The sequence below is a fragment of the Annulohypoxylon truncatum genome (genome assembly GCF_022578515.1).
Source record: "Annulohypoxylon truncatum strain CBS 140777 unplaced genomic scaffold F4807scaffold_6, whole genome shotgun sequence".
NCBI classification, from domain to species: Eukaryota; Fungi; Ascomycota; class Sordariomycetes; order Xylariales; family Hypoxylaceae; genus Annulohypoxylon; species Annulohypoxylon truncatum.
Window position 1 is genome coordinate 565,555 of NW_025953792.1, and position 13,149 is coordinate 578,703.

A 13,149-nucleotide genomic window follows, 5' to 3' on the forward strand; every position below is an offset into this window, starting at 1 on the left:
TACGCAGCCTCTCTCCCCTAGAGAACTATGCGTCACGATGTACTTTGACTGACCTATGCGAGACGAGGCGAGACGCCGGAACCAAAGGTTCGGGCCGGGCCACGAGGCACGAGGATTAGAAAGTCACAAAGTGACAAAACGGTTTGACCAATTCTAAGAGACAATTGTGACTCAAAAAACGATCTCGCAGTCCCGTAGCCAGACAGCGGCCAAAGAGGAGAACCGAAAGGAGGACCCATTGGGTTCCAATCGAGTCTAGTGTTGAAGCCCGAAACACCAAAATAAAGCACCAATGAGAGTAGAGAACCAAACTTTCAACATACCAACCGGCTCAAAAGGCTGGTTCAGACGGTTGAGGTAAAAAAAAAGTCGAAAATGAGATGGGGAATGATTTGGCGATTGGTGTCGTGATAATTTGTTGCCATGGCGAGAGAATGTGATTGATGATGAATGACACGGCCGATTAAGGTCAAAGCCTTCTCAATATCTCGGGTCATATCCATATGATTGTTTGATTGTACGATAGACAGGCTGACAGGATACATAGTGGAATACATATCTACCCAGGAGACGGTGTACGGAGGAATATGCGCTGGACTATTTACGTGGATGAGCCTATTCGCTATATGAAAAGCTGTGCAGAAGTGAAGCATCGACAACAATTCGTTGGCGCATTGCCGAATTGGAACTTTGGTTTAGGTAATTTCCAAAAACGAGAGACAAAAATAAAACGGTTGTTTACCTATCAGCATAACAAAACTAAGAGCATTTGAAACAGAATAAGAGCTTAGAGAATTTGAGAAATATGTAAAAAGCAGGCTGGCTGTCTTTGAGTTTTCTTAAGTCGATGGGTTGCGACGTTGGTTATTTGATCAATCGGTGTTTCCAATATTAGCATCAATAGCACTAACAGTCCGCTAACACTTACATACAATAAGACTAGACCAAACACTAGACCAGAGCTTAAGGTTCATACGTTATTTCCAGGAAGCTGCGAGGTTGCTATTATTGTTATATGGACACTTGAATTCCTGCCTACCTCGACTCTGGAATTCGGCCGCATATTCTTTAATCGTTCCTACAACATCACATATTACGGCACGGTCTCACGGTCGATCCTACATGCGACGGGCGCAAAGGCGGCGCAATTTCTTTCCAGGCCGCTGATCTTTGATTCAGGTTGACGTCTGGCTCCGTTTGGTTACGTTTGGTTCGTGTTCCTCCTTGCTACCTCCTACAAACTAGTGCCTATGCAGTCCTATGCAGTTTCTATGCAGAGGCTACGATCTCGGAAGCGCATTAATACGGAGTAGGTTAGTTTGAAGAACATTCGATTTTCATTGATCATTATCGTCGAACTCTCGAACATCACTCTGAACCGCAACGGGGGTTCTCCTAGTCTTCCGATCAGCGTAACCATCCTTCTTCGCGCGGCCTGGTTCATCCTGGTACCTGTCAACGCTCAAATCTAGCTGGACTTGGCTGGATAAGCTGGACTCTAGTTCGGCCTAGGCTTGCCATTGACGCAACGCAATTCTATTTTGTGAACCCGGACGTCATCACCGACCCTGCTCCATCCCACCATTCGCTGCTCTAGCTTGCTAGGTAGTAAATGCCCCTCCACCACCGTCATCGTCGTTCTTTTTCATCTTTTACCACACATCCATCATTACCTAGTACTCTCCACGGATCCGTCTTCTCGGTTCCAGCTTGTTAGATTCTTACTATAGCTTCTTCCTCCCCAAAAGTACCCTTACAGCAAACCCAAGGGGCTGTGTCTATCGTCAGATCACTCCACGTCGTTTCAACAGCAAAATCCTACCAGCAGATCCAAGCAGAATCCAATAGCAGGGGCATCAGGCAAAGAGTTTCCGTATCCTGCCGTGCCTCTCCTCTTCGGACCAACCAACTTGACCCACCCCCCACTTCGACTATTCTGCAATGCATGGCAAAGCACACCTTCGTGCATGACCTGCCTTAACTCAACTTACCTAAGGGATCACCAAGCTGCATGAGAGAGAAAAAATTGAGAAACCCACCAGCTAAACTTCCAGTTTTCTGGTATTAACGAAGCTCTCGTCAGCAGTCGCCTGCTTATTCACATACAGAGCCTCAGGGCCGTCGTTGGCATTTCTCAGCTAGTCAGTCAGCAATTCCTTCTATAGAATATTCTATTTTCCCTATCACTGCCGGAATCAAGGGGGCGACAGGAAACGCACACACCCGAAGGCGACGTTGTTTTCGAGTCGACCAGTCAAGTTCTCGCTGTGATTGCGAGGCACACAAATAAAAACGACAACAACAACCCCGCTGCTACCACAGCTGGATATATACATCAGGATCAAAATCACTCATTATTGGCTACGTTACTAGGTGTCGTCTCTTGGAGGGTAGAAGATAGCTCCTCTTCAGGCAAATAAAATCCGGTAGACGGCACCCACAACCATTACCGCATTACCTGGCAGGCAAATATCTTTTGCACTTCTGCTGGAATATTTGCTTGCTTGCCCTGGGCCGACTTGTCCGGCCTCTTTTTGCACTTTGCTATCGGGTCACTTGATCCCATCTGACGAACAACTCACACAATTTGCCCCTTCCCGGCTGAAGGGCTCACGAACAGTACAGAGTCCCGGCAATAATTGACAATCAAGGGGATAGGAGGACCTGAGCGCTCGACGCTCGTGGCTCGTGGCTGGCTTCAAGGGTCTTTCATCTTAGTGGCCCAATTCACCGCCGGTTCCCTGCTCTGCAGCCCAACCCGACTACACAAACTCGTAGCAGTACAACCTTTCTCAACCGTTCTATGGCTTCTACCCCACGATAGGACCCTGATATCCTCGTCTCTTGCCTGTCCCTCTTGACCAGGGTTTCGCTTCTTGGTAAGTACCTCACGCAATTCTTTACTTTACTACAATATTCTTAAGCGGCACCACTCGGCTTTCCATTCTCCGGAAAATGTTGTCGCCATTATAAAAATTCACTTTGTACTATGTACTATACATTCTCCGCGCTCATTTTTTGGAATTCCCCAATGGCTTACTTATATGTCGCAGAACGACCCATCTTTTATCACTCGATCAAAAATATTATACGAAGAGGGTGAAAAAAAAGTGTGAGAAAAGAAAAGGCCACAAGACCTTTCACACTTCCAACTATTCAGCCCCCAACTGGAAACCTGACCTTCTTATACGAAACCTGGTCATATTGTCAGGACTAAGAAATAAGCCGGACATAATTACATCCCACCTGTCCCACTTCCCTGTCTTCGCGGACTTTCCTGCTTTCTATTTGCCTGATTTTATTTTCTCACTTCCTCTCACCAAGACTTCTTCCTCAGTTTACACTTTGAGACACTTTTGGTGACTCTATTGTGATCGTTATCGGTCGCTAGAAAGATTGAAATATCAATATCGCTTGAGTCATTTCTCAAATTGTGGACAAGTTGATCAACGCACCAACCAACGTCAATATGACTGAGCCTCGATACCGGTACTCGGGTCGCAGGTCGCCTACTTCCAACCCCGCGCGAGCCTCGTTGCCTGTCGGCGTGGGTTACAACCCTCATTTCAGCGGGGATCTTCACGCGGTACCGACGGCGCGCTATGACGCTGCTGCCCCGCGGAGAGTAAATGAGCATAAAGCCTCGTCCTCTTCGAATACTCCTCCAACCACCACTATTACAACTTATAACGTTACTAAAGAGCCAGCGCCGCGCACTTCAAATACCGCACGTCGTCGCTCATCCACGGTAGACTCGGGCGCGGTAAAACCTATCATAGTTACGACTAACCATGCCACACGACCTCACGGGTCATCCTCCCACACGTCATCTGCCGCTCGCCAGACTAGTCCGTCACGCGACCCTTACCGATCGAGCGATGAAACCTATTATACGCTACCTGCCTCCTCCACTTCGCGAGGCCAGCGATATAACCATGGCTATAGCCAGAGCGCGACGCTAAGCAATGATGAAATCAGACGGTTGAGAGAACGAGTTGGCGGTATCGACGATAGACTACGAGCCCCGGTACACACCGCGACCGACTACTACCGATACTCCCTGCCTCATGCCAATTATGCGACTCCATCACATGACCTCAATACCACGGCGGTGATCGACTACGAGAACGAAGGCTACGAATACACGAAACCTAGCGATCTGGCTAGATACGATCTGGACCACGATCGCCAGCATCCTCGTGGACGCAGGCGGGAAAGCGTTGACCGTCCTGCTAACAACTATTTCAGACCGACCGTGAACGTCGTGAGTAACGACCCAGGCCGCTACGACGCTCCCGGCCCCGGTCGCGGTCGTGGTCCGCCACCTGCATCCTCTGCACTTGAGCGCTACAACAGAGCTACCGCTGCGGGCATCTACGATCGTCCTACCGTCACCATGCCAGCTCTTCCACCTCCTGTTCCGGCCGCACCACCCGTCGACCCTAAACGTTGGATTGAGGCGGCGCCGCCTAGGGACCCATCTCCTGAGCGTAGAGTGACACGACCACGACCTGTATCTTTGTACCAGGATCCGCCGGCGCGCATGTCTCATCCCGACGATCTTTACCGCTCTCATGATGACGAGCGTCTGCATCGTCGTCGGGAGCGTGACGACTCTTACCTCGATCCTGAGGTCCCTGCGCGCGGATTTGGTATCCGGACAGACTCCCTAAAAGTAGAACAACCAGATCGCCCGGCAAGGTCAGTAGATCGGCGCGACTATGATGACCGGCGCGTGCGCCGGGAAGCGGCGGAGCGCGAACCGCGACGTCGCTCTGATGAGTCTATCGACTACGCTCGCCCTCACGACATTCGACAGTCTGTTGATGATACAGTGAGCCGAGACTCTAGAGACTCGAGAGATTCCAGAGACACCCTCAGCCGTAAGGGTAGCCTAGGCGGCCGAGCCCGCGACAAGGTCGCTGCTGGCTTAGGCGTCGCCGCCGCTGCAATGGGTCTGGTCCCTCCCAAGGAATCACCCAAAGATGAAGAACGCAGAGTCTCCCCGCGTCGCCGGGACGCTATCGATGAAGAACCAGAGGTGGCGAGCTCCCGCAGTGGTGATAGGCACAAGCCTAGAGAGCGAGATGTCGTGGAGCGCGTAGAACGCAAGCCTTCTCCCAGAGAAGATGCCACCTTGGAACGACGAGAGTCTCGGAGAGAACGGGCGGACTCGACGTCGGCTTCCAGGGACCGTGAGACGGATCGGGAGCTTGAGAGGGAGCGTATTCGTGAGCGCGCCCTTGATCGCGAGAGGGAACGAGACCGTGATCAGAGAGAGCAGGAGAAGGAACGGGAGCGCGAGTTAGAACAGCGCGAACGCGAAAAAGAACGTGAGCGCTCTCGTGAGCGCGCCGAGCGCACTAGACGAGATACCGAGGCCGTGCTCAACGGGTCAGCCGCAGTGGACGAGAGAGACGGCTCGCCACCCTCTGACGATGGTAAGGGTACTTCGCGCAGACGTGGGCACAATTCTGCAACCTTTGACCCTACCAATACTAGCGACCTACTGGACGTCAAGGCCGAGTTGGCTGCTAAGGATGGTCAAGAGAAACCAAAGGAGAAATCCCCTGTCGGAGATCGTACTTACAACAAGGAGGCTAGCCCCTCCGCCTCTAGCGAGCGCCAGTCGACCGACTCCCATGAAGAGTCTCGGGGTCGCGAAGTAGTCGCAGCTTCGGAAAAACAAGTCCGCGTGGTGTCACCCCCCCGCGACAAGTCGGAGCAGAAGCCCATCAAGGGCATTCTTAAGCCGCCTAGCGCCAAATTCCCCGAGGAAGAGAACCCGATCCGGGAGGGCGTCGCGCCGCACAAGGACGACAAGACCAAGAAGGGTGTCCCGCCAGGCGCACGCTGGACCAAGATCAACCGCAAGCTGATCAACCCCGCCGCCTTAGAGGCCGGAAAGGAGCGCTTCGAGGTGCGCGACGACTTCGTTATCGTGCTGAGGGTCTTGAACAAGGAGGAGATACAGGCTTATGCTACTGCGACGGCGCAGATTAGAGGTACGTTTCAATCCTGAGCCCCTTTATCCATCGAAGGTAAAAATGGTTTGCTGACTAGATATTAGCCGACAAGAGAAGAGAACTCGAAAAGGATATGGGCAGCAGTCACGACTATGATAGCCGCGACGATGAGGAGAAGCGACCAAATCGTCGCCACCGTCGGGACTATGATGATGATGATCGTGATTATCGCCGAAACGATGACCGCGAGCGTCATAGAAGACATAGACGCGATGATGACTCAGACGATGATGGACGCGGCACTCGCGCCCTCGAATACGAGACTTCGGGTACCGGCCGACGCGACGCAGTCCGTCATCACAGACCCCTTCGTGACCGCGATTACGATTCCATCACTACGTCGGACGACAGGCGATAAGCTGCCGTGCCCGGTATTCTGGTGTCATTTTTATTTTATTTTTATGGGATATCTAGGGTGTACGTGGTTTATATGATCTGTTGATATGTTTGTTCATTCGTTTCATGTATACATACATGTTGCTGAGGTAAAGCATCTCGTCGGCAGACATGGGACGGGATGGTATGGTAAAGCTTGTAGGATGGGTGTATAGGGGAGTGTATATGGAGCTGGAATCGAAAGAAAGGAGCATTATGGAGCCTGTATAGCATGTACTGGGAAAATTTGGGACTTGGAATTTTCTCGTTAGGATGATGGAATTACGAGGGTTTATTGTTTAGAGATGTCATGTACAGTCCATCGCTTTTTTTGCTCCCCTACCCACCCCCGTTTTGTTCACCCTCTTCACGTCTTGTCTACTTCCCTTTGTTCATTCATCCCCGTCTGTCGGCAATGTCATCGTCAAAAGGTCAGATACCCTACGGATTTTACGAAGAAAATGAAAGAGGAAGAGATGGATATGGATATGGATACGATACGAACGACTTAGATATACCCCGTAGATTTCTTCCCTTCTATTATATCTTATCCACCCTTGTTTTATGATACCTGACTAGTTCCCTGACCATGTGCGAGTGAAAGCTAGAGGGTGAAGACTTGATTGTGCCTACCTGTTGATGGTAGCCGGCTCGTGAGGTAGAAAGTTTTTTACTTATGATTTAACTATTGTGGAAACGTTTGTGAAAAGAGGTTGGTTTCTATTCTTGCTAAGCTAACGCCCTATACAATCTAGCATATCTTCGATCTTTACCTAGGCAATTTCGATATGAATAAGCAACTTAGCCGTACCATTAACCCGGTCATGAGAAAGCTAGGTGTCTCATAGTCGATTTGTACGACTAAACTCACCCCTAGACCGCGGCACGGACACGGACACGAGGAGGACGAGCAGAAAAAAAGCGGCTACCCGCATTCCCCTAGCGGGCCGGTGCGCGGCGGACGGGTAACGGGTAACACGGATACTCGCGCATCGTCCCCCTTTGTTTTTTTCTTATCTGCGTGTATTGGCAAGGTCGTGGAAGGGAGACGGCAGGATGGGAATATTAACGTGGCAGATGGATGGGCGTGTGTGTGTGTTTGATGTAGCTTGCATGAATCTCGCAAATAGGGGTGTAGGTAAGTAAGTAGGTACCTACTCTATGCGCATACTAAGTTGTTTCTCGAAATAGGGGGAATAGGGGGCTATTTCCGGTTTGGCTTGTATGGGTACCTACACAAGATGTATTGATAAGTTTATACTTCTCGAATTTTTTTTAATTTTTTTTTTAAATCTTTTTCACCGAGTGGCAAAGAAGTAAGCTTCAAAGATCTGATGGTTATGATAGAAGAAGTTGCATGGCGCCCAGCCAGAGATATGTACTTGATAACTCTCATCACATATCATAAGTATTGAAAGCAGACTATGTCATACGACTCGCCTCGCAGTCCATTCCACCATCGTGTGTTGACATAAAAAAAAAAATGACGTTCCGTAAGCGGTGGCGGAGAAACAGAAAGTCAAATAGGTAACTAGCCAGCCGTTGGCAAAGTCGACCCCCTATTCCCGTACACGGTTTGAACGCTTCTATGAACTTAAACCTAAACTTTAAGGCGACGTCATGACATGCTTATACGAACGCGGCGGCCAATTTACATTTAAACGCGCTTTCTGCATATACTTGGTCAATGGAAAAATAGTACTTGTGATGTCCTATATGTATCGTATTATACCTCGGTGTGAATGAAGACACGAATACCAACCGACAACGTCATTGATATTACCACACTCTAATATGCTCTCCTCTCCCGTGTGATAAACCGTAGTGTGTCTGGAAGCCCGAAACCCATCTCCCTTCCCACTTGACTGATGTGTGCCAATCGATTCCCTTGCCCTCTTTCCCCCCTTTAGTACCTGTTATAACCACGGAAAAAAACAAAATATAAATAAAATTTGGTATATCCCCTATGAACAATTTCTTGCCTGCACCAAGCCCAAGCCGTATATCCCTATCCATCCTTTCTTTTTTCTCCTTTTCCAGGTTTTTACCCAATAACCGCCAGTGTAGAAAGTATACGTAAAACTCCTCTATCCTGTAAAGTAGTTTCCGTAGGAAAAGCCGTGTATGCAGAAGCGAATCCGACCATGTTGTAAAATATTCTACCTATGTAGCTAGCCCATTATCTTGACTAACTTCTAGGAATAAGTCGCACCTGACAGACAAAAAGAAACCGATACCACGTGATATAGATGGTGAGATAGAACATCGTCATAACAAGACATCAAGATTCCAATCCTCGAGAGAAGATGTATCCGGGAATATCAAAAAGCATGACCGAAAAGGTGAAGTAGGAAAAATCGCATCAAATCAGAATCACGGCGAAATAAATAGCGGATCGAACTGGACGAGACGAGATAAACCGGTCGTATATCGTTATTGACTTTTCTTTCTGATGACTCTATAAAGCGCGAATATAATACAAGCGCGGGACGCAGCGTATGTGCGAAGAGGCCATTATTTTATGCGCCCGGCGACGAAATAGAAAACTCCCACAAGAGCGCGCGACTCGTCGGAGTATAGAATAAAATAAAGTCGAGACGAACGGTGGCGAGCAGCAGCAAGATGTTAGTGGGATATCATTTACATAGAATGATATGAAGCAAGATAGATCGAACTAGGGCTCTTCGTCACGCTTTTCGCCGCGGCGTTCACGTTCACCCCATCTTCTCTTGCCGACTCTTGTTTCGTAATGCGGCACCGTGGTCCTTACGTCTTGGGTGGCGCCTTCGATCGAGGTGCAGGTCTTATTCCGATAGCAGTCGACTACAACAAAGTCAGTAACAAGATCACGACAAAGCGAAGAGACCAATGGTCAAACTTACGCGCTCGCTGGAGAAAAACAGTTCTTCCAGCAAAGACACGACTATGCATCCACGCCATGCGGTAGGCCAGGTCGTTCAGTCGCACTTCCTTTATGCGCGAACCTCTTCTGATTCTCGGGATAGCAACTTCGGCTTCGTTGCCATCGGACATGGGTGCCTTCACCATGACGCGCTCCCTCATAGCATCCCTTCGAGGGCGTCCGACTCGCCGACCGTCGACTTCAACATTATCGTCGCTCAAGTCGTCCTGAAAGAATTGGCTTCCCGTGGCACTAGGGGGCGGACTCTGCATCTCCCGCGGGAAATAGCTACGCGGGAAGACGGCAGAGCTCTTGCGAAATGAATCAGGAATCTCCTTAGGGTTCACATCTTCGAGCATGACACGTACTCGCAAGCGAGCATTACGTTTGTTATCTTCGACGAGAATGAACTTTCGCTTCTTAGCGTCCGGCAAGTCAGGGAATAGGCCTTCCGGATTTTTATCATCATCTTCATCTTCCCGTCCCGTACGTCGAGCTACGATAGTATTATGGTGGGAACCGCCAAGACCGTCATGCATCGGTGGCATGGACGATTCCGAGGCGGAGTGACTAGGGTATTGTTGGGGGTAACCGGTAAATACTTGAGCTGGGCGCACGTCGGCCGAGTTTCTAGATCCTGGCCCCGTAGGAGCTTGATGGTGGTGATGATGAGATCCATCCACATACTCTCCATCCCCTATTTAAATAGTCGAATTAGCGGACTAGACCAGGGTCGGGGTGCTTATTTAGTAAAATTTAGGGCAGCAAAAGAATCGAAGCGACGCGAATATTTGCAATTTTTTTTCGTGAAGGGTTTCAATACAAGGAGGCAACGACATGAGGCTGTGATATGTGCTCTTGGTGTGTTTGTGCAGTGAGATGCAAAGCAAGCCATGCCAACCTATGCTACCAGACAGACGACTAGACCGTCCCGAAGCAGCAAGGACTACCAAGTGCAATGGCAACTAGATAATGTACAGAATAGTGCCAGTCCCCTAGTGCTCTCAAAAACGCCAGCGGCTTTGCGCCGTTATATAAACACGAATGGCAACCGATCCTAATAACCGAACAGGCACAAGGTATAAGAGGTATCACATAATTGCACAATGACAACAACAGCAACGACAACGACAACAACGACAACAACGACAACGCATGAATCACATCTGGTGAAACATACCGACTTCATCTCCTCCGCCTTGGGCGCCTCCTTCGTGGGCGTGGTGGTGATGCATCTGCGGACCCATGTTACTCATCCCAGGCTTCCCCATGGGCGTACCGCCGCCAGGGCCAATTGATCCGGGGGTAGACATCCCTGCCGGGCCACTGGGACCGGACATGTGCGCGGAGTGGGGAGTCTGAACCGCCTTGCGATTGTTCATCTTGGCCATTCGACGAACGCGTCGACTTCGCAGTCGGGGGTCCTGGTTGCTGTTGCGCCAGCTGTCGACCGCTCTCTGAATAAGTCCCCTCTTGCCACGGAGACACGGGTTAAGCTGAGCCAGCGCCCATCCGACGGTGTTACACTCCGTCTCATACTGCAATCGGTTTCCGCGGTACTGGTCCTTGGGGCAGCATGCTCGAGGGTAGACGCAATTCTCCGTCTTGAAATCGCTGCCAAGCTCATCGGTGTTCACAGACTCGACATCGCAACGGATTGTGTACTCCATCTTTACCCGATCACGAGAATACTCGAACGCAATCCATTGAACACCATTATTATCTTGCCTGACAACTAGCGGGGTCGTAGCCGGGATGGGTCCCGGCGCCGCATTGTTGTTGTTAACGCCAGGCGTCGACGAGCCAGTAGGGGTTGATAGCTGACCACCATTTTGAGGTTGCTGAGACGTCCCCAACGGTCCAGGCGTAGGTCGCTGTAATTGCGAAGGCATCTGCGGCTCCATCTTGGTATGTCGCGGGCTTCCCGTCATTCCTGGTTGCGCGTGTTGGCTCGCGTGCTGGGTCATCTGGTGTTGCGGTCCCGTATGGGACATCATCATATTCGGCTGCGACGCCATGGGCTGGTGTGGTTGCTGAGCGTGCTGCTGGTACGGGGAAGGTGCCTGCGGAGGTAGAGATGAGTATTGCGGTTGTTGCGCGCCATAGTACATCGATTGAGGTTGAAGCTGTGATGTTGGTTGGCCATAGATACTTCGGTGCTGATCGTGACCGGATGGCGACGCGACGGAAGCTGGAGAGTTGGATTGAGGCGTATGGTAAGACATTGGAGGATAGGGTCGAGGCATCTGAGCTGCGGCCATCATGTCGGAGGTGTCTAGCGGCGTATAAGCTTACACATTGACCCCAAAACAAAGCGCGCGACGCGACGGGGGGGAACTTACCTGCGGACGTATATCCGCTCGTCGTACCGGGAGTGCTGTAGGGGCTCTGGTGAGCGTAGTAAGGCAGGTCTTGCGCGTGTTGTGCGGCGGGAGCGTGTCCTGTTTGTTGGTAGGCGGGCTGTATAGAATGAGTAGACGAGTACGCGGAAGGGTGCTGCGACTGCTGCGGCGGCGCTTGGTGATGTTGCTGATGAACGATACTCGAGGGCCGAGGATGCTGTAGGTGCTGGGGAGGCGCCGGACCCTGCGAGTGGTGGGGATGATGCTGCATAGAGGAGACAACCATTAGTCCTGAACTCTCGAGTGTCGAAGCCAAATAGTAACAGCAACCATGAAAAAAGAAAAAAGAATGAAGCAGGACGCGTCGGCAATTTTTATTTTACTTGACGCTGTCAAGGTCCAAGGAACTTAAACATCTCCAGATGACGAGGGTTAACGGGTGAGGCTTGCTTAAGCGACGGGGGGAGGTATAGGTTATAAGACCGGGGGGCCCTAAGCATACTACCGTAAGAGATAAAGAATTGCAGTACCAGGAAATGACACCACCAGGTGCTTGCTCCTAAAAGGGAGGAGTGGATAGGAATCGGAAGCGGAACCCGAAAGTCTCAAAGTTCACCAACTAGGTTCTCCTTCAAGCCTATTTGGGCTTTTTGAAAGGTACTCAGCAACTACTATGCCTCGAACACGTTCGGGACAGAGTTTTGAGAGAAGTATACACGGCCGACAGGGGGGACGGTTAACGAAAACAAAGAGAGCGACAGGAGATTTGAGATCGGAGCGAGGGTTCAGAATGCGACGATGAGAAAAAATGGCAGGGCCAACGATATTTGAGCTATGTAAGGTGAGATCGCAAGGTAAGAAAACACCAAGGTAAGGATACTTCTGTGTACCTGTAGGTGTAAAACTGGGGCCTCAAGGTATGGATGGGGCCTGTTATGTATCAATGTGTAGGTCCCAGAAGCCTCTCGTTCCGGGATAATTAACAGGGACGATATGACTGCTTAGTTTGGTAGAGGAAGGACGTGCGATGCCTGCGGCAAAGCATGAAATGTTGAAAGAAGAGAAATAGAAGTTGGAGATTTCGCGTTAGGGTGTAGTGGGCGTGGATGGATCAGAGAATGTGGGACATCGCATGGAAGAAACGTGACAGGGGGCAGGGGGCAGCTGCATTTTTAGATGAAGTGGCCAATGGCGGCACGGCCAAGCAGGGCTAGGCTACCCGATGAGGTATCCTATGTCCGGGGCTAACCAGAACGACAGGGGGCAAGCCCTTCGCGAGCTTCTCAGGGAGCAAGGCGGTGTGTATGGGGCGTGGTCGAGGTACTCGAGAATTGCGTGTAATCGCGACGAATTGCACGGCAAAGACGAGTACCTATCGAGAGTACCACCCACGACGAAACTCGTCTAGGGCATTGAGATGGCCCCTTGCTCGATGCTATGTTATGTTCGGACCAGCAAGTAGCAGACCACCAGAGGCCTACAGTACTACGCATAGTACTACCTG

The 13,149-nt window shown here is 50.5% G+C and overlaps 2 protein-coding genes across 2 annotated transcripts; one reads left to right on the plus strand and one right to left on the minus strand.

Moving 5' to 3' along the window:
* Nucleotides 1-2,719: 2,719 nt before the first annotated feature.
* F4807DRAFT_345658 (uncharacterized protein) lies at nt 2,720-6,548 on the plus strand. Its single transcript, XM_047995407.1, has 2 exons — nt 2,720-6,005; nt 6,071-6,548. The coding sequence occupies exons 1-2, from the start codon at nt 3,470-3,472 to the stop codon at nt 6,382-6,384; spliced, it is 2,850 nt and encodes a 949-aa protein (XP_047857204.1). The 5' UTR covers nt 2,720-3,469; the 3' UTR covers nt 6,385-6,548.
* Nucleotides 6,549-9,075: 2,527 nt separating this feature from the next.
* Nucleotides 9,076-11,931, minus strand: F4807DRAFT_457481 (uncharacterized protein; the record flags this gene model as incomplete). The annotated part of the gene is made up of 4 exons (XM_048001047.1): nt 9,076-9,224; nt 9,284-10,000; nt 10,484-11,578; nt 11,646-11,931. The coding sequence occupies 4 exons, from the start codon at nt 11,929-11,931 to the stop codon at nt 9,076-9,078; spliced, it is 2,247 nt and encodes a 748-aa protein (XP_047857205.1).
* Between the last annotated feature and the right edge of the window lie 1,218 nt (nt 11,932-13,149).